The sequence below is a fragment of the Pseudophryne corroboree genome, chromosome 2 (genome assembly GCF_028390025.1).
Source record: "Pseudophryne corroboree isolate aPseCor3 chromosome 2, aPseCor3.hap2, whole genome shotgun sequence".
NCBI lineage: Eukaryota > Metazoa > Chordata > Amphibia > Anura > Myobatrachidae > Pseudophryne > Pseudophryne corroboree.
The window spans coordinates 24,207,725-24,229,965 of record NC_086445.1 but is presented as its reverse complement, the minus strand read 5'-3'; the positions used below and the strand labels follow the sequence as shown (position 1 = coordinate 24,229,965).

Genomic DNA, 22,241 nt, shown 5'->3' with positions numbered 1-22,241 from the left:
ACTCCCCGTTAAAATTCCCCAAACAGTCCCTTCCTGTCTATCACTCAGCAACGAAATCCTCTCTGCGAGTGCAATCACCAAGGCACCTTGTCCTGCGTGCACTGCGATCGCGGCACATTCGCAGTCTGATGATAATCGCTCCATTACATGAACATCTGCCATTGCATACAAACATGAATTAGGCCCAAAGTCTCAAAGGAAGCGCAACGGAACTTGGGAAGAGGAAGAGCCACTGCCAAGTTGCACCGGATGTGGTGTACCGAGACAGGCAAATTTGGTGATAGTAAGAAAAGACGGGATCCAGTTAGAAGACCAGCGATTGGGATGCCGGTAGTTGGAAAACTGACGCTGTAAACCCAACATTGGCCGGAAGACTGGCGCCGGAATTCCAACATCGCTCGCTATGCCGATGAGACTAAAAAGGAGGGTTAAGGTTAGCTACTAAGAAGGAGAGTTAGGGTTAGACACTAAGATGGAGGGTTAGGCACTAGTGGGAGTGTTATGGTTAGGCACAAAGAAGGAGGGTTATGGTTACACACTAAGATGGAGGGTTAGGGTTAGGTACTATTGGGGGGTTAGGGTTAGGCACTAAAAAGGACGGTTAGGGTTAGACACTAAGAAGGAGGGTTAGACACTAGTGGGAGGGTTAGGGTTAAACACTAAGAAGGAGGGTTAGACACTAAGAAGGAGGGTTAGAGTTAGGCACTAGTGGGAGGCTTAGGGTTAGGCACTAAGATGGAGGGATAGGGCTAGACACTAAGAATGAGGGTTAGTGGTAAACACTAAGAAGGAGGGTTAGACACTAAGAAGGAGGGTTCGTGTTAGACACTAAGATGGAGGGTTAGGGTTAGACACTAAGAAGGAGGGTTAGGGTTAGGCACTAAGATGGAGGGTTGGCGTTAGACACTAAGAAGAAGGGTTAGGGTTAGACACTAAGAAGGAGGGATAGGGCTAGACACTAAGAAGGAGGGTTAGGGTTAGACACTAAGAATGAGGGATAGGCACTAAGATGGAGGGTTGGGGTTAGACAATAAGAAGGAGGGTTAGGGCTAGACACTAAGAAGGAGGGTTAGACACTAAGAAGGAGGGTTAGGGTTAGGCACTAAGATGGAGGGTTAGGGTTAGACACTAAGAAGGAGGGTTAGGGTTAGACACTAGTGGGAGGGTTAGGGATAGACACTAAGAAGGAGGGTTAGACACTAAGAAGGAGGGTTATGGTTAGACACTAAGAAGGAGGGTTATGGTTAGACACTAAGAAGGAGGGTTAGACACTAAGAAGAAGGGTTCGGGTTAGACACTAAGAAGGAGGGCTAGGGTTAGGCACTAAGAAGGAGGGTTAGGGTTAGACAATAAGAAGGAGGGTTAGGGTTAGACACTAAGAAGGAGGGTTAGGGTTAGGCACTAGTGGGAGTCTTAGGGTTAGGCACTAAGATAGAGGGTTGGGGTTAGACACTAAGAAGGAGGGTTAGGGTTAGACACTAAGAAGGAGGGATAGGGTTAGACACTAAGAAGGAGGGTTAGGCACTAAGATGGAGGATTGGGGTTAGACACTAAGAAGGAGGGTTAGGTCTAGACACTAAGAAGGAGGGTTAGACACTAAGAAGGAGGGTTAGGGTTAGGCACCAAGAAGGAGGGTTAGGGTTAGGCACTAGTGGGAGGGTTAGGGTTAGACAATAAGAAGGAGGGTTATGGTTAGACACTAAGAAGGAGTGTTAGGGTTAGACACTAAGAAGGAGAGTTAGGGTTAGACACTAAGAAGGAGGGTTAGGGCTAGACACTAATAAGGAGGGTTAGGGTTAGGCACTTCGAAGGAGGGTTGGGGATAGACACTAAGAAGGAGGGTTAGGGTTAGGCACTAAGATGGAGGGTTAGGGTTAGACACTAAGAAGGAGGGTTAGGGTTAGACACTAGTGGGAGGGTTAGGGATAGACACTAAGAAGGAGGGTTAGACACTAAGAAGGAGGGTTATGGTTAGACACTAAGAAGGAGGGTTATGGTTAGACACTAAGAAGGAGGGTTAGACACTAAGAAGGAGGGTTAGGGTTAGACACTAAGAAGGAGGGCTAGGGTTAGGCACTAAGAAGGAGGGTTAGGGTTAGACAATAAGAAGGAGGGTTAGGGTTAGACAATAAGATGGAGGGTTAGCGTTAGGCACTAGTGGGAGGCTTAGGGTTAGGCACTAAGATAGAGGGTTGGGTTTAGACACTAAGAAGGAGGGATAGGGTTAGACACTAAGAAGGAGGGTTAGGCACTAAGATGGAGGATTGGGGTTAGACACTAAGAAGGAGGGTTAGGTCTAGACACTAAGAAGGAGGGTTAGACACTAAGAAGGAGGGTTAGGGTTAGGCACCAAGAAGGAGGGTTAGGGTTAGGCACTAGTGGGAGGGTTAGGGTTAGACACTAAGAAGGAGGGTTATGGTTAGACACTAAGAAGGAGTGTTAGGGTTAGACACTAAGAAGGAGAGTTAGGGTTAGACACTAAGAAGGAGGGTTAGGGCTAGACACTAGTGGAAGGGTCAGGGTTAGAAACTAAGAAGGAGGGTTATGGTTAGACACTAAGAAGGAGGGTTATGGTTAGACACTAAGAAGGAGGGTTTGGGTTAGACACTAAGAAGGAGGGTTATGTATAGACACTAAGAAGGAGGGTCAGGGTTAGACACTAGTGGGAGGGTTAGGGTTAGACACTAAGAAGGAGGGTTATGGTTAGACACTAAGAAGGAGGGTTATGGTTAGACACTAAGAAGGAGGGTTAGGGTTAGACACTAAGAAGGAGGGTTATGTATAGACACTAAGAAGGAGGGTCAGGGTTAGACACTAGTGGGAGGGTTAGGGTTAGACACTAAGAAGGAGGGTTATGGTTAGACACTAAGAAGGAGGGTTAGGGTTAGGCACTAAGAAGGAGGGTTAGGGTTAGACACTAAGAATGAGGGATAGGCACTAAGATGGAGGGTTGGGGTTAGACAATAAGAAGGAGGGTTAGGGCTAGATACTAAGAAGGAGGGTTAGACACTAAGAAGGAGGGTTAGGGTTAGACACTAAGAAGGAGGGATAGGGCTAGACACTAAGAAGGAGGGTTAGGGTTAGACACTAAGAATGAGGGATAGGCACTAAGATGGAGGGTTGGGGTTAGACAATAAGAAGGAGGGTTAGGGCTAGACACTAAGAAGGAGGGTTAGGCACTAAGATGGAGGGTTAGGGTTAGACACTAAGAAGGAGGGTTAGGGTTAGACACTAGTGGGAGGGTTAGGGATAGACACTAAGAAGGAGGGTTAGACACTAAGAAGGAGGGTTATGGTTAGACACTAAGAAGGAGGGTTATGGTTAGACACTAAGAAGGAGGGTTAGACACTAAGAAGGAGGGTTAGGGTTAGACACTAAGAAGGAGGGTTATGGTTAGACACTAAGAAGGAGGGTTAGACACTAAGAAGGAGGGTTAGGGTTAGACACTAAGAAGGAGGGTTATGGTTAGACACTAAGAAGGAGGGCTAGGGTTAGGCACTAAGAAGGAAGGTTAGGGTTAGACAATAAGAAGGAGGGTTAGGGTTAGACACTAAGAAGGAGGGTTAGGGTTAGACAATAAGATGGAGGGTTAGCGTTAGGCACTAGTGGGAGGCTTAGGGTTAGGCACTAAGATGGAGGGTTGGGGTTAGACACTAAGAAGGAGGGTTAGGGTTAGACGCTAAGAAGGAGGGATAGGGTTAGACACTAAAATGGAGGGTTGGGGTTAGACACTAAGAAGGAGGGTTAGGTCTAGACACTGAGAAGGAGGGTTAGGGTTAGACACTAAGAAGGAGGGTTAGGGTTAGACACTAGTGGGAGGGTTAGGGTTAGGCACTAAGATGGAGGGTTGGGGTTAGACCCTAAGAAGGAGGGTTAGGGCTAGACTCTATGAAGGAGGGTTGGGGTTAGACACTAGTGGGAGGGTTATGGTTAGACACTATGAAGGAGGGTTATGGTTAGACACTAAGAAGGAGGGTTAGGGTTAGACACTAAGAAGGAGGGTTGTGGTTAGACACTAAGAAGGAGGGTTAGGGTTAGACACTAAGAAGGAGGGTTATGGTTAGACACTAGTGGGAGGGTTAGGGTTAGACACTAAGAAGAAGGGTTGTGGTTAGACACTAAGATGGAGGGTTAGGGTTAGGCACTAGTGTTAGGGTTAGACACTAAGAAGGAGTGTTAGGGTTAGACACTAGTGGGAGGGTCAGGGTTAGACAATAAGAAGGAGGGTTATGGTTAGACACTAAGAAGTAGAGATGAGCGCCTGAAATTTTTCGGGTTTTGTGTTTTGGTTTTGGGTTCGGTTCCGCGGCCGTGTTTTGGGTTCGACCGCGTTTTGGCAAAACCTCACCAAATTTTTTTTGTCGGATTCGGGTGTGTTTTGGATTCGGGTGTTTTTTTTCAAAAAACCCTAAAAACAGCTTAAATCATAGAATTTGGGGGTCATTTTGATCCCAAAGTATTATTAACCTCAAAAACCATAATTTCCACTCATTTTCAGTCTATTCTGAATACCTCACACCTCACAATATTATTTTTAGTCCTAAAATTTGCACCTAGGTCGCTGGATGACTAAGCTAAGCGACCCTAGTGGCCGACACAAACACCGTGCTCATCTAGGAGTGGCACTGCAGTGTCACGCAGGATGGCCCTTCCAAAAAACCCTCCCCAAACAGCACATGACGCAAAGAAAAAAAGAGGCGCAATGAGGTAGCTGTGTGAGTAAGATAAGCGACCCTAGTGGCCGACACAAACACCGTGCCCATCTAGGAGTGGCACTGCAGTGTCACGCAGGATGGCCCTTCCAAAAAACCCTCCCCAAACAGCACATGACGCAAAGAAAAAAAGAGGCGCAATGAGGTAGCTGTGTGAGTAAGATAAGCGACCCTAGTGGCCGACACAAACACCGGGCCCATCTAGGAGTGGCACTGCAGTGTCACGCAGGATGTCCCTTCCAAAAAACCCTCCCCAAACAGCACATGACGCAAAGAAAAAAAGAGGCGCAATGAGGTAGCTGACTGTGTGAGTAAGATAAGCGACCCTAGTGGCCGACACAAACACCGGGCCCATCTAGGAGTGGCACTGCAGTGTCACGCAGGATGTCCCTTCCAAAAAACCCTCCCCAAACAGCACATGACGCAAAGAAAAAAAGAGGCGCAATGAGGTAGCTGACTGTGTGAGTAAGATAAGCGACCCTAGTGGCCGACACAAACACCGGGCCCATCTAGGAGTGGCACTGCAGTGTCACGCAGGATGTCCCTTCCAAAAAACCCTCCCCAAACAGCACATGACGCAAAGAAAAAAAGAGGCGCAATGAGGTAGCTGACTGTGTGAGTAAGATAAGCGACCCTAGTGGCCGACACAAACACCGGGCCCATCTAGGAGTGGCACTGCAGTGTCACGCAGGATGTCCCTTCCAAAAAACCCTCCCCAAACAGCACATGACGCAAAGAAAAAAAGAGGCGCAATGAGGTAGCTGACTGTGTGAGTAAGATAAGCGACCCTAGTGGCCGACACAAACACCGGGCCCATCTAGGAGTGGCACTGCAGTGTCACGCAGGATGTCCCTTCCAAAAAACCCTCCCCAAACAGCACATGACGCAAAGAAAAAAAGAGGCGCAATGAGGTAGCTGACTGTGTGAGTAAGATAAGCGACCCTAGTGGCCGACACAAACACCGGGCCCATCTAGGAGTGGCACTGCAGTGTCACGCAGGATGTCCCTTCCAAAAAACCCTCCCCAAACAGCACATGACGCAAAGAAAAAAAGAGGCGCAATGAGGTAGCTGACTGTGTGAGTAAGATAAGCGACCCTAGTGGCCGACACAAACACCGGGCCCATCTAGGAGTGGCACTGCAGTGTCACGCAGGATGGCCCTTCCAAAAAACCCTCCCCAAACAGCACATGACGCAAAGAAAAAGAAAAGAAAAAAGAGGTGCAAGATGGAATTGTCCTTGGGCCCTCCCACCCACCCTTATGTTGTATAAACAGGACATGCACACTTTAACCAACCCATCATTTCAGTGACAGGGTCTGCCACACGACTGTGACTGATATGACGGGTTGGTTTGGACCCCCCCCAAAAAAGAAGCAATTAATCTCTCCTTGCACAAACTGGCTCTACAGAGGCAAGATGTCCACCTCATCATCATCCTCCGATATATCACCGTGTACATCCCCCTCCTCACAGATTATCAATTCGTCCCCACTGGAATCCACCATCTCAGCACCCTGTGTACTTTGTGGAGGCAATTGCTGCTGGTGAATGTCTCCACGGAGGAATTGATTATAATTCATTTTAATGAACATCATCTTCTCCACATTTTCTGGATGTAACCTCGTACGCCGATTGCTGACAAGGTGAGCGGCGGCACTAAACACTCTTTCGGAGTACACACTTGTGGGAGGGCAACTTAGGTAGAATAAAGCCAGTTTGTGCAAGGGCCTCCAAATTTCCTCTTTTTCCTGCCAGTATAAGTACGGACTGTGTGACGTGCCTACTTGGATGCGGTCACTCATATAATCCTCCACCATTCTTTCAATGGTGAGAGAATCATATGCAGTGACAGTAGACGACATGTCCGTAATCGTTGTCAGGTCCTTCAGTCCGGACCAGATGTCAGCATCAGCAGTCGCTCCAGACTGCCCTGCATCACCGCCAGCGGGTGGGCTCGGAATTCTGAGCCTTTTCCTCGCACCCCCAGTTGCGGGAGAATGTGAAGGAGGAGATGTTGTTGACAGGTCGCGTTCCGCTTGACTTGACAATTTTCTCACCAGCAGGTCTTTCAACCCCAGCAGACTTGTGTCTGCCGGAAAAAGAGATCCAAGGTAGGCTTTAAATCTAGGATCGAGCACGGTGGCCAAAATGTAGTGCTCTGATTTCAACAGATTGACCACCCGTGAATCCTTGTTAAGCGAATTAAGGGCTCCATCCACAAGTCCCACATGCCTAGCGGAATCGCTCCGTGTTAGCTCCTCCTTCAATGTCTCCAGCTTCTTCTGCAAAAGCCTGATGAGGGGAATGACCTGACTCAGGCTGGCAGTGTCTGAACTGACTTCACGTGTGGCAAGTTCAAAGGGCATCAGAACCTTGCACAACGTTGAAATCATTCTCCACTGCGCTTGAGACAGGTGCATTCCACCTCCTATATCGTGCTCAATTGTATAGGCTTGAATGGCCTTTTGCTGCTCCTCCAACCTCTGAAGCATATAGAGGGTTGAATTCCACCTCGTTACCACTTCTTGCTTCAGATGATGGCAGGGCAGGTTCAGTAGTTTTTGGTGGTGCTCCAGTTTTCTGTACGTGGTGCCTGTACGCCGAAAGTGTCCCGCAATTCTTCTGGCCACCGACAGCATCTCTTGCACGCCCCTGTCGTTTTTTAAAAAATTCTGCACCACCAAATTCAAGGTATGTGCAAAACATGGGACGTGCTGGAATTTGCCCAGATTTAATGCACACACAATATTGCTGGCGTTGTCCGATGCCACAAATCCACAGGAGAGTCCAATTGGGGTAAGCCATTCCGCGATGATCTTCCTCAGTTGCCGTAAGAGGTTTTCAGCTGTGTGCGTATTCTGGAAACCGGTGATACAAAGCGTAGCCTGCCTAGGAAAGAGTTTGCGTTTGCGAGATGCTGCTACTGGTGCCGCCGCTGCTGTTCTTGCGGCGGGAGTCCATACATCTACCCAGTGGGCTGTCACAGTCATATAGTCCTGACCCTGCCCTGCTCCACTTGTCCACATGTCCGTGGTTAAGTGGACATTGGGTACAGCTGCATTTTTTAGGACACTGGTGACTCTTTTTCTGAGGTCTGTGTACATTTTCGGTATCGCCTGCCTAGAGAAGTGGAACCTAGATGGTATTTGGTACCGGGGACACAGTACCTCCAACAAGTCTCTAGTTGGCTCTGCAGTAATGATGGATACCGGAACCACGTTTCTCACCACCCAGGATGTCAAGGCCTCAGTTATCCGCTTTGCAGTAGGATGACTGCTGTGATATTTCATCTTCCTCGCAAAGGACTGTTGGACAGTCAATTGCTTGGTGGAAGTAGTACAAGTGGTCTTACGACTTCCCCTCTGGGATGACCATCGACTCCAGCAGCAACAACAGCAGCGCCAGCAGCAGTAGGCGTTACACGCAAGGATGCATCGGAGGAATCCCAGGCAGGAGAGGAATCATCAGAATTGCCAGTGACATGGCCTGCAGGACTATTGGCATTCCTGGGGAAGGAGGAAATTGACACTGAGGGAGTTGGTGGGGTGGTTTGCGTGAGCTTGGTTACAAGAGGAAGGGATTTACTGGTCAGTGGACTGCTTCCGCTGTCGGCCCAAGTTTTTGAACTTGTCACTGACTTATTATGAATGCGCTGCAGGTGACGTATAAGGGAGGATGTTCCGAGGTGGTTAACGTCCTTACCCCTACTTATTACAGCTTGACAAAGGGAACACACGGCTTGACACCTGTTGTCCGCATTTCTGGTGAAATACTTCCACACCGAAGAGCTGATTTTTTTGGTATTTTCACCAGGCATGTCAACGGCCATATTCCTCCCACGGACAACAGGTGTCTCCCCGGGTGCCTGACTTAAACAAACCACCTCACCATCAGAATCCTCCTGGTCAATTTCCTCCCCAGCGCCAGCAACACCCATATCCTCCTCATCCTGGTGTACTTCAACACTGACATCTTCAATCTGACTATCAGGAACTGGACTGCGGGTGCTCCTTCCATCACTTGCAGGGGGCGTGCAAATGGTGGAAGGCGCATGCTCTTCACGTCCAGTGTTGGGAAGGTCAGGCATCGCAACCGACACAATTGGAGTCGGACTCTCCTTGTGGATTTGGGATTTCGAAGAACGCACAGTTCTTTGCGGTGCTACTGCTTTTGCCAGCTTGAGTCTTTTCATTTTTCTAGCGAGAGGCTGAGTGCTTCCATCCTCATGTGAAGCTGAACCACTAGCCATGAACATAGGCCAGGGCCTCAGCCGTTCCTTGCCACTCCGTGTGGTAAATGGCATATTGGCAAGTTTACGCTTCTCCTCCGACAATTTTATTTTAGATTTTTGAGTCCTTTTTTTACTGATATTTGGTGTTTTGGATTTTACATGCTCTGTACTATGACATTGGGCATCGGCCTTGGCAGACGACGTTGCTGGCATTTCATCGTCTCGGCGATGACTAGTGGCAGCAGCTTCAGCACGAGGTGGAAGTCGATCTTGATCTTTCCCTAATTTTGGAACCTCAACATTTTTGTTCTCCATATTTTAATAGGCACAACTAAAAGGCACCTCAGGTAAACAATGGAGATGGATGGATACTAGTATACAATTATGGATGGACTGCCGAGTGCCGACACAGAGGTAGCTACAGCCGTGGACTACTGTACTGTGTCTGCTGCTAATATAGACTGGTTAATAAAGAGATGTAGTATGTATGTATAAAGAAGAAAGAAAAAAAAACCACGGGTAGGTGGTATACAATTATGGACGGACTGCCGAGTGCCGACACAGAGGTAGCTACAGCCGTGGACTACTGTACTGTGTCTGCTGCTAATATAGACTGGTTGATAAAGAGATGTAGTATGTATGTATAAAGAAGAAAGGAAAAAAAACCACGGGTAGGTGGTATACAATTATGGATGGACTGCCGAGTGCCGACACAGAGGTAGCTACAGCCGTGGACTACTGTACTGTGTCTGCTGCTAATATAGACTGGTTGATAAAGAGATGTAGTATGTATGTATAAAGAAGAAAGAAAAAAAAACCACGGGTAGGTGGTATACAATTATGGACGGACTGCCGAGTGCCGACACAGAGGTAGCTACAGCCGTGGACTACTGTACTGTGTCTGCTGCTAATATAGACTGGTTGATAAAGAGATGTAGTATGTATGTATAAAGAAGAAAGAAAAAAAAACCACGGGTAGGTGGTATACAATTATGGATGGACTGCCGAGTGCCGACACAGAGGTAGCTACAGCCGTGGACTACTGTACTGTGTCTGCTGCTAATATAGACTGGTTGATAAAGAGATGTAGTATGTATGTATAAAGAAGAAAGAAAAAAAAACCACGGGTAGGTGGTATACAATTATGGACGGACTGCCGAGTGCCGACACAGAGGTAGCTACAGCCGTGGACTACCGTACTGTACTGTGTCTGCTGCTAATATAGACTGGTTGATAATGAGATGTAGTATGTATGTATAAAGAAGAAAGAAAAAAAAACCACGGGTAGGTGGTATACAATTATGGATGGACTGCCGAGTGCCGACACAGAGGTAGCTACAGCCGTGGACTACTGTACTGTGTCTGCTGCTAATATAGACTGGTTGATAAAGAGATGTAGTATGTATGTATAAAGAAGAAAGAAAAAAAAAACCACGGGTAGGTGGTATACAATTATGGACGGACTGCCGAGTGCCGACACAGAGGTAGCTACAGCCGTGGACTACTGTACTGTGTCTGCTGCTAATATAGACTGGTTGATAATGAGATGTAGTATGTATGTATATAGAAGAAAGAAAAAAAAAACCATGAGTAGGTGGTATACAATTATGGATGGACTGCCGAGTGCCGACACAGAGGTAGCTACAGCCGTGAACTACCGTACTGTGTCTGCTGCGACTGGATGATAAATAATGATATAAAAAATATATATATATCACTACTGCAGCCGGACAGGTATATATTATATAATGACGGACCTGCTGGACACTGTCTGTCAGCAGAATGAGTTTTTTATAGAATAAAAAAAAAAAACACCACACAAGTCACACGACGAGTGTTTAACTTTTTCAGGCAATCACAATATAGTATACTACTAACTATACTGGTGGTCAGTGTGGTCAGGTCACTGGTCAGTCACACTGGCAGTGGCACTCCTGCAGCAAAAGTGTGCACTGTTTAATTTTAATAATATGTACTCCTGGCTCCTGCTATAACCTATAACTGGCACTGCTCCCCAGTCTCCCCCACAATTATAAGCTGTGTGAGCACAGTCAGATATATACATAGATGATGCAGCACACTGGGCTGAGCAGTGCACACAGATATGGTATGTGACTGAGTCACTGTGTATCGTTTTTTTCAGGCAGAGAACGGATTATATTAAATAAAACTGCACTGTCTGGTGGTCACTGTGGTCAGTCACTACTAAACTCTGCACTCTCTACAGTACTCCTAAGCTCCAGTAAATCAAGTGTCTCTGTTTAAAATCAATCTCACTCTCTCTCTTCTAATCTAAATGGAGAGGACGCCAGCCACGTCCTCTCCCTATGAATCTCAATGCACGTGTGAAAATGGCGGCGACGCGCGGCTCCTTATATAGAATCCGAGTCTCGCGATAGAATCCGAGCCTCGCGAGAATCCGACAGCGTCATGATGACGTTCGGGCGCGCTCGGGTTAACCGAGCAAGGCGGGAAGATCCGAGTCGCTCGGACCCGTGAAAAAAAACATGAAGTTCGGGCGGGTTCGGATTCCGAGGAACCGAACCCGCTCATCTCTACTAAGAAGTAGTGTTAGGGTTAGACACTAAGAAGGAGAGTTAGGGTTAGACACTAAGAAGGAGGGTCAGGGCTAGACACTAAGAAGGAGGGTTAGGGTTAGGCACTAAGAAGGAGGGTTGGGGTTAGACACTAAGAAGGAGTGTTAGGGTTAGACACTAGTGGGAGGGTCAGGGTTAGACACTAAGAAGGAGGGTTATGGTTAGACACTAAGAAGGAGGGTTATGGTTAGACACTAAGAAGGAGGGTTATGTTTAGACACTAAGAAGGAGGGTTAGGTTTAGACACTAGTGGGAGGGTTAGGGTTAGACACTAAGAAGGAGGGTTAGGGTTAGGCACTAAGAAGGAGGGTTAGGGTAAGACACTAAGAAGTAGTTAGGGTTAGACACTAAGAAGGAGGGTTAGACACTAAGAAGGAGGGTTAGGGTTAGGCACTAAGATGGAGGGTTGGGGTTAGACACTAAGAAGGAGGGTTAGACACTAAGATGGAGGGTTAGGCACTAGTGGGATGGTCAGGCACTAAGATGGAGGGATGGGGTTAGAAACTAAGAAGGAGGACTAGCACTAGACACTAAGAAGGAGGTATAGGGCTAGACACTAAGAAGAAGGGTTAGGGTTAGGCAATAAGGGGGTATAGTCAGGGTTAGAATGCAGGTGGGGAGGGTTAGGCACTGAGGGGGAGGGTTAGCACTGAGGGGGGAGGGTTAGGCTGCGGCAGGGGGGAGGGTTTGGTACAAAGGGGAAGGGTTAGGATTAGGCACTAAGGGGGTACGGTTAGGGTTTGGCTGCGGGTGAGGAGGGTTAGGCGCTGAGGGGGGAGGGTTAGGGTTAGGCTGCGGCAGGGAGGAGGGTTAGGCACAAAGGGGGAAGGGTTAGGGTTATGGTGCGGCAGGGGTAGAGGGTTAGGGTTAGACGATAGACACTAAGAAGGAAGGGTTAGGGTTAGGCAATAAGGGGGGAGGGTTAGGCTGCAGGTAGGGAGGCGTGGGGGGGAGGGGTAGCATACATATCTAAAAGGTGTCCCAATCCTGACCATTGGGATGCCACTCTCAGTCTTCTGATCGTCATCATGCCAAACGCCAGGATCCCGATACCATCCCGAAAGGACACGTCTGTATATATGTAATCACTTTGACAGACTAAACTTTAATCCATGTTTGTCAGTGGTTTCTATTTAATAGTTTTTTTATGTAATAATATTGAGCGCTGGGTGATGGTAATCTGTGTGATCATGTACGATCAGTCAGGAGGTATGTACTGTGTCACCCTGTACGATCAGTCAGGAGGTATGTGCTGTGTGACCCTGTACGATCAGTCAGGAGGTATGTACTGTGTGACCCTGTACGATCAGTCAGGAGGTATGTACTGTGTGACCCTGTACGATCAGTCAGGAGGTATGTGCTGTGTGACCCTGTACGATCAGTCAGGAGGTATGTGCTGTGTGACCCTGTACGATCAGTCAGGAGGTATGTGCTGTGTGACCCTGTACGATCAGTCAGGAGGTATGTACTGTGTGACCCTGTATGATCAGTCAGGAGGTATGTACTGTGTGACCCTGTACGATCAGTCAGGAGGTATGTACTGTGTGACCCTGTATGATCAGTCAGGAGGTATGTACTGTGTGACCCTGTACGATCAGTCAGGAGGTATGTACTGTGTGACCCTGTACGATCAGTCAGGAGGTATGTACTGTGTGACCCTGTACGATCAGTCAGGAGGTATGTACTGTGTGACCCTGTACGATCAGTCAGGAGCTATGTACTGTGTGACCCTGTACGATCAGTCAGGAGGTATGTACTGTGTGACCCTGTACGATCAGTCAGGAGGTATGTACTGTGTGACCCTGTATGATCAGTCAGGAGGTATGTACTGTGTGACCCTGTACGATCAGTCAGGAGGTATGTACTGTGTGACCCTGTACGATCAGTCAGGAGGTATGTACTGTGTGACCCTGTACAATCAGTCAGGAGGTATGTACTGTGTGACCCTCTACGATCAGTTAGGAGGTATGTACTGTGTGACCCTCTACGATCAGTCAGGAGGTATGTACTGTGTGACCCTCTACGATCAGTCAGGAGGTATGTACTGTGTGACCCTGTACAATCAGTCAGGAGGTATGTACTGTGTGACCCTGTACAATCAGTCAGGAGGTATGTACTGTGTGACCCTGTACGATCAGTCAGGAGGTATGTACTGTGTGACCCTCTACGATCAGTTAGGAGGTATGTACTGTGTGACCCTCTACGATCAGTCAGGAGGTATGTACTGTGTGACCCTGTACAATCAGTCAGGAGGTATGTACTGTGTGACCCTGTACGATCAGTCAGGAGGTATGTACTGTGTGACCCTGTACGATCAGTCAGGAGGTATGTACTGTGTGACCCTGTACGATCAGTCAGGAGGTATGTACTGTGTGACCCTGTACGATCAGTCAGGAGGTATGTACTGTGTGACCCTGTATGATCAGTCAGGAGGTATGTACTGTGTGACCCTGTACGATCAGTCAGGAGGTATGTACTGTGTGACCCTGTACGATCAGTCAGGAGGTATGTACTGTGTGACCCTGTACGATCAGTCAGGAGGTATGTACTGTGTGACCCTGTACGATCAGTCAGGAGGTATGTACTGTGTGACCCTGTACAATCAGTCAGGAGGTATGTACTGTGTGACCCTGTACGATCAGTCAGGAGGTATGTACTGTGTGACCCTGTACGATCAGTCAGGAGGTATGTACTGTGTGACCCTGTATGATCAGTCAGGAGGTATGTACTGTGTGACCCTGTACGATCAGTCAGGAGGTATGTACTGTGTGACCCTGTACGATCAGTCAGGAGGTATGTACTGTGTGACCCTGTACAATCAGTCAGGAGGTATGTACTGTGTGACCCTGTACAATCAGTCAGGAGGTATGTACTGTGTGACCCTCTACGATCAGTTAGGAGGTATGTACTGTGTGACCCTCTACGATCAGTCAGGAGGTATGTACTGTGTGACCCTCTACGATCAGTCAGGAGGTATGTACTGTGTGACCCTGTATGATCAGTCAGGAGGTATGTACTGTGTGACCCTGTACGATCAGTCAGGAGGTATGTACTGTGTGACCCTGTACGATCAGTCAGGAGGTATGTACTGTGTGACCCTGTACGATCAGTCAGGAGGTATGTACTGTGTGACCCTGTACGATCAGTCAGGAGGTATGTACTGTGTGACCCTGTATGATCAGTCAGGAGGTATGTACTGTGTGACCCTGTACGATCAGTCAGGAGGTATGTACTGTGTGACCCTGTATGATCAGTCAGGAGGTATGTACTGTGTGACCCTGTACGATCAGTCAGGAGGTATGTACTGTGTGACCCTGTACGATCAGTCAGGAGGTATGTACTGTGTGACCCTGTACAATCAGTCAGGAGGTATGTACTGTGTGACCCTCTACGATCAGTTAGGAGGTATGTACTGTGTGACCCTCTACGATCAGTCAGGAGGTATGTACTGTGTGACCCTCTACGATCAGTCAGGAGGTATGTACTGTGTGACCCTGTACAATCAGTCAGGAGGTATGTACTGTGTGACCCTGTACAATCAGTCAGGAGGTATGTACTGTGTGACCCTGTACGATCAGTCAGGAGGTATGTACTGTGTGACCCTCTACGATCAGTTAGGAGGTATGTACTGTGTGACCCTCTACGATCAGTCAGGAGGTATGTACTGTGTGACCCTGTACAATCAGTCAGGAGGTATGTACTGTGTGACCCTGTACGATCAGTCAGGAGGTATGTACTGTGTGACCCTGTACGATCAGTCAGGAGGTATGTACTGTGTGACCCTGTACGATCAGTCAGGAGGTATGTACTGTGTGACCCTGTACGATCAGTCAGGAGGTATGTACTGTGTGACCCTGTATGATCAGTCAGGAGGTATGTACTGTGTGACCCTGTACGATCAGTCAGGAGGTATGTACTGTGTGACCCTGTACGATCAGTCAGGAGGTATGTACTGTGTGACCCTGTACGATCAGTCAGGAGGTATGTACTGTGTGACCCTGTACGATCAGTCAGGAGGTATGTACTGTGTGACCCTGTACAATCAGTCAGGAGGTATGTACTGTGTGACCCTGTACGATCAGTCAGGAGGTATGTACTGTGTGACCCTGTACGATCAGTCAGGAGGTATGTACTGTGTGACCCTGTATGATCAGTCAGGAGGTATGTACTGTGTGACCCTGTACGATCAGTCAGGAGGTATGTACTGTGTGACCCTGTACGATCAGTCAGGAGGTATGTACTGTGTGACCCTGTACAATCAGTCAGGAGGTATGTACTGTGTGACCCTCTACGATCAGTTAGGAGGTATGTACTGTGTGACCCTCTACGATCAGTCAGGAGGTATGTACTGTGTGACCCTCTACGATCAGTCAGGAGGTATGTACTGTGTGACCCTGTACAATCAGTCAGGAGGTATGTACTGTGTGACCCTGTACAATCAGTCAGGAGGTATGTACTGTGTGACCCTGTACAATCAGTCAGGAGGTATGTACTGTGTGACCCTGTACGATCAGTCAGGAGGTATGTACTGTGTGACCCTCTACGATCAGTTAGGAGGTATGTACTGTGTGACCCTCTACGATCAGTCAGGAGGTATGTACTGTGTGACCCTGTACAATCAGTCAGGAGGCATGTACTGTGTGACCCTGTACGATCAGTCAGGAGGTATGTACTGTGTGACCCTGTACGATCAGTCAGGAGGTATGTACTGTGTGACCCTGTACGATCAGTCAGGAGGTATGTACTGTGTGACCCTGTACGATCAGTCAGGAGGTATGTACTGTGTGACCCTGTATGATCAGTCAGGAGGTATGTACTGTGTGACCCTGTACGATCAGTCAGGAGGTATGTACTGTGTGACCCTGTACGATCAGTCAGGAGGTATGTACTGTGTGACCCTGTACGATCAGTCAGGAGGTATGTACTGTGTGACCCTGTACGATCAGTCAGGAGGTATGTACTGTGTGACCCTGTACAATCAGTCAGGAGGTATGTACTGTGTGACCCTGTACGATCAGTCAGGAGGTATGTACTGTGTGACCCTGTACGATCAGTCAGGAGGTATGTACTGTGTGACCCTGTATGATCAGTCAGGAGGTATGTACTGTGTGACCCTGTATGATCAGTCAGGAGGTATGTACTGTGTGACCCTGTACGATCAGTCAGGAGGTATGTACTGTGTGACCCTCTACGATCAGTCAGGAGGTATGTACTGTGTGACCCTGTACGATCAGTCAGGAGGTATGTACTGTGTGACCCTGTATGATCAGTCAGGAGGTATGTACTGTGTGACCCTGTACAATCAGTCAGGAGGTATGTACTGTGTGACCCTGTACAATCAGTCAGGAGGTATGTACTGTGTGACCCTGTACAATCAGTCAGGAGGTATGTGCTGTCTTCCAGTGCCGGAGCTTGGTACAATGTTACTGAATGCAGCGTGCAATGTGGTTGTTCCAAAACAGCCTTCAATCCCATCTGCGGAGCAGACGGCGTGGAGTACATCTCTCCGTGCTACGCTGGATGTGAAGCCGTGGCCTTTAACTATAAGGAGAATAAAGTTCTGGTGAGTGACAAAGACTTTCCTGTGACTAATGTAACATATCGGGTTTGTCGCCTGTTAAACATGAGTGCTGTACTATTAATAAGCCACTTACATGCATTCTGTTCACCAGGATTCTGCGGGCAGTTTACGATGGTGAAATCGGCTGGTCCGTCTGATATACAGCAATAGTCTCATCCGTGACTAAGAGGGAGATGTACTAAGCCTTGGAGACAGATAAAGTGGAGTGGAGGGCGTCAAAGTACCAGCCAACCAGCTCCTAACTGCCATGTTACAGGCTGTGTTTGAAAAATGACAGTTAGGAGCTGATTGGTTGCTACTTTATCTCTCTCCATTTTATTTAACTCAACTTTATTTTTCTCCACTTGCTTTAACTCAAACTTTTTTCTTATTCATCACCTTCACTGCCTCCCCGGCGGCCGGCACTTATGGGTAGAGTCGTCCTCCTCAGTGCACAATCCCCCCGTCCTTACTTCCCCTCCTCCCCACCACTGTACGGAAGGTGGTGGTGGCCATGCAGGGGGGACAATTAGTATTTGCCACCCCCCTCTCTGTGCCACTGACCACAGCCAAAGTACACACATATTAAAACACAGTTCCCCTCCCTGTTTACTCACACTCCCCAAGCCTGTAAGCTCTCACTGGCAGGTCCCCCCGCCCACTTGCTCCCCCTCCACCCCACACCCTCCTTTTTTCCTGTGCACTCATACTCACTCAGAAGCTCTGCTCCTGCCTATCTGCCCTCTCAGGTCACTGGATTACAGGCTGCTGCTGATATTATTCCTCACTCTATAAGAAATCTCATTGTTGGATTTTTATGTGTTTTCCCCGAGTATTATAATTTTAAACATATTTCTGTGTTTTACTGTAGTCTCCGAGTCCTAGTGCATATCTGCGGACACCGTGCCTGACTCAGAGATGGCGACAAAAACCGTCACAGCTGCAATTAAGTACACAGCGGCTGTGCAAAAATATGCAATTATCGCAGCTGCCGACCTTTGTGTTAAGAGGTCTACCGGAGGCGTCTAAGATCTGCCGCTTGTATACAAAGATGCAGACATCAGTCAATAATCAACCTTCTGAGTAACCTGTTGGTCGCAAAGCATAGACATTTTGGTTCCCTGTGCCAGAAAGAGCATTGATGACCCCACATATTTTAAATACAGACAGTGTGTGCCCAAAACAGGGGATTTGGCCTCATGGGGGATGGAGCATGGTCACACAATAGTACACCCAATTCAAATTATGCACATAGTAGTAGTGACCCTTATACATGTTATGCTCACACAGTAGTAGTGCCCCTTTTGCATGTTATGACCACACAGTAGTAGTGCCCCTTATGCGTGTTATACCTACACACTAGTAGTGCCCCTTATACATGTTATGCCACACAGTAGTAGTGACCTTTATACACATTACTTCACACAGTAGTAGTGCCCCTTTCATATTATGCCACACAGTAGTAGTGCCCCTTTCATATAATGCCACACAGTAGTAGTGCCCTTTACATATCATGCCCACACAGTAAAAGTGCTCCTTACACATTAAGCCACACAGTAGTTTTGTCCCTTACACATTATGCCCACACAGTAGTAGTGCCCCTTATATATTTTATGGCACACAGTAGTAGTACCCACTATACATGTTATGCCACACAATAGTAGTGCCCATGCACTTTATGCCCAATAAGTAGAAGTGCCCCTTGCAAGTTATGCTCACATAGTAATAGTACCCCTTATACATTTTACCTCACACAGTAGTGCCCCTTATACACAGTATGCCACACAGTAGTAGTGCCCCTTATACATGTTATACTACACAGTAGTAGTTCCCCTTGCACACATGCCCAGAAAGTAGTAGTGCCCCTTGCACTTTATACCCACATAGTAATAGTGCCCCTTATATTATGTATGCCCACACAGTAGTAGTGCCCCTTATACACATTACACCCACACAGTAGTAGTGCCCTTTATAAACATTACACCACATAGTAGTAGTACCCCTTATGCGTGTTATACCTACACACTAGTAGTGCCCCTTATACATATTATGCCACACAGTAGTAGTGACCTTTATACACATTACTTCACACAGTAGTAGTGCCCCTTTCATATTATGCCACACAGTAGTAGTGCCCGTTACACATTATGCCACATAGTAGTGGTGCCCTTTACATATCATGCCCACACAGTAAAAGTGCTCCTTACACATTAAGCCACACAGTAGTTTTGTCCCTTACACATTATGCCCACACAGTAGTAGTGCCCCTTATATATTTTATGGCACACAGTAGTAGTACCCACTATACATGTTATGCCACACAATAGTAGTGCCCATGCACTTTACGCCGACAAAGTAGAAGTGCCCCTTGCAAGTTATGCTCACATAGTAATAGTACCCCTTATACATTTTACCTCACACAGTAGTGCCCCTTATACACAGTATGCCACACAGTAGTAGTGCCCCTTATACATGTTATGCTACACAGTAGTAGTTCCCCTTGCACACATGCACAGAAAGTAGTAGGGCCCCTTGCACTTTATACCCACATAGTAATAGTGCCCCTTATATTATGTTATGCCCACACAGTAGTAGTGCCCCTTATACACATTACACCCACACAGTAGTAGTGCCCCTTATACACATTACACCCACACAGTAGTAGTGCCCCTTATACACATTACACCACACAGTAGTAGTGCCCCTTATACACATTACACCCACACAGTAGTAGTGCCCTTTATAAACATTACACCACACAGTAGTAGTGCCCCTTATACACATTACACCCACACAGTAGTAGTGCCTTTTATAAACATTACACCACACAGTAGTAGTGCCCCTTATACACAGTATGCCACACAGTAGTAGTACCCTTATACACATTACACCCACACAGTAGTAGTGCCCTTTATAAACATTACACCACACAGTAGTAGTGCCCCTTATACGCAGTATGCCACACAGTAGTAGTACCCTTATACACATTACACCCACACAGTAGTAGTGCCCTTTATAAACATTACACCACACAGTAGTAGTGCCCCTTTCATATTACACCAGACAGTAGTAGTGCCCCTTTACACATTATGCCACACAATAGTAGTGCCCTTTGCATATTATGACACACAGTAATAGTGTGATTTACAGTAGACACACACACAGTGGAAAAAAAATCACTCCAGAGCGTACAACATCAATATTGCCTCCTTCTCCGAATCAGGTCCACTGTGTGGTGCCATATACAAAAAAGGATAGTAATGATAAAATAATAAGAATGACAATTATGTGTGTACTATACAGTAGGTCAGTGCAAAACAAAATAAATTATTTGTTCAAGGATGGCTGAAATACATCTCTCTCTCTCTCTCTCTCTCTCTCTCTCTCTAAAATCCATCAGTATGTGACGGAGGTAAATTAATCAACAAATCATTTTCCTATGTATTCCTATGAATGCAGAGTACCACAGTACCACAAACCTTACATTCATATGGGTCATATAGTTAGATCAGCCTTTAACAGATCAAAGTAACAACATGAAAAGCAGATGGATAAGTACCACGCAACACCAAAATATCTGTGCATTATTTACCATAAGATATAACAGTTCCCTAGTACAGTATTTGTCGTCACTAATCTTATTATTGTCATTCTCTCTTTTTTTTTTTTTACAAGATGACATTTCATTTCTTTAAAAATAGTATATACAGTAATAGAACATTATAAGTAAGCAAAAGAAAAAAATGTATAGTCTTACATAGTGTATTAACCTTATTATGTAGTAATGGTATGGAATAGTTGCAGAATTAATGTAATTAATTGTGTGCCTCATATCATAAGGGTATTACTTAAATATTAAGAGAGAGAAAACATATTACTCGGTCATTTTCATATGAAAATGGGAAGCTTAGTATTTCCATTTCTCTGTTATTTCTGACTGCAATAGTCATAATTGTATCAATTATCAAAATGTATCCACTATGCGCCTGATTCATGTTTGTAAGTAAAAGAAATAAAGCCAGTAGCTTTGCATCTGGAACAAACCACGTTATCCTGCTAGGGGAGCAAACAAATTAATATTGTTTCTGTGCAGGGTAAATACTGGTTGTCTTTGCATGTAGCCCACATGTCATGCTGCTTTATTTTTACACTGTGCATTAGATTTCAGTTTGGACACACCCCACCCAAATCTAACTCTCTCTGCACATGTTACATCTGCCCCACTTGCAGTGCAGTATGGTTTGGCCCTGTTGTGTGATTTATTTATTTTTGCTTTACATACAAACATGAATCGGACACTATGTACACTGCAACATATGTTTCCTTCAATTTCCGCATGGTAAAAACCCTGACCAATGAGAATCACTTATCTGACTTCTCTAATTTCCATTATATTATAAAAAAATGTTTTCATTATTAATAATATAGAGCAAACTGGTATCCGGTCTTTAGGTTGACCCTGTCTAGATCCACAGTCATTAGGTCAACCATTGAAGGTCGATAGAAAGTAGGCCAACATGGACTGAAGGTCAACTCATGACTAGGTCGACATGGTCATGAGGTCGACTTGGGCAAGGTCGACACGCAAAACGTTGACACAGTTTTTTTTTGTTTTTTTGGAGGGTTTTAGGACCTCCTCATTCCACCTCTATCCAAGCGGACATAGAGTTGATATTAAACCTTGTGGCGAGCACAGGGAGACACCGTGCCCGAAGTGTGGTGAGCGGACGCGTTTCAACTGACGGTGGTCCCAGATGGAAATTCGGGTCAATAACCCCCCCCCCCCCCCCCCCCAAAAAAAAAAAAAAAAAAACTATGTCGACCTTTTGGGGTATGGGTCATTAGGTCGAGACGATTTAGGTCAACAGTCATTAGGTCAACCACTATTGGTTGACTGTCGACCCAAGTCTTGTCAACCTAATGACAGCAAGCCACCTTTTGTGTGTCGATATTGCCCGTGTCAACCTAATGACCGTGTCGACCTAGTCATGTGTCGACCTACTTACTGTCGACCTACAGTGGTTGACCTAGTGACTGTTGACGTAGACAGGGTCAACCCAATGATCCGCAACCGAGCAAACTACAGGTGGAATGAATGTAATGCAGAATTACAACACAATAAAATGACACAACTAATTAC

General features: G+C 46.7%; 1 protein-coding gene across 1 annotated transcript in view; it reads left to right on the top strand.

Moving 5' to 3' along the window:
- The window catches only part of SLCO2B1 (solute carrier organic anion transporter family member 2B1), a 149,541-nt gene that overhangs the window by 106,146 nt on the left and 21,154 nt on the right, over positions 1 to 22,241 (top strand). Inside the window, exon 11 of the mRNA XM_063950909.1 lies at positions 16,945 to 17,104. Coding sequence (XP_063806979.1) covers positions 16,945 to 17,104 — 160 coding nt within the window. The remainder of the gene's footprint in view (positions 1 to 16,944; positions 17,105 to 22,241) is intronic.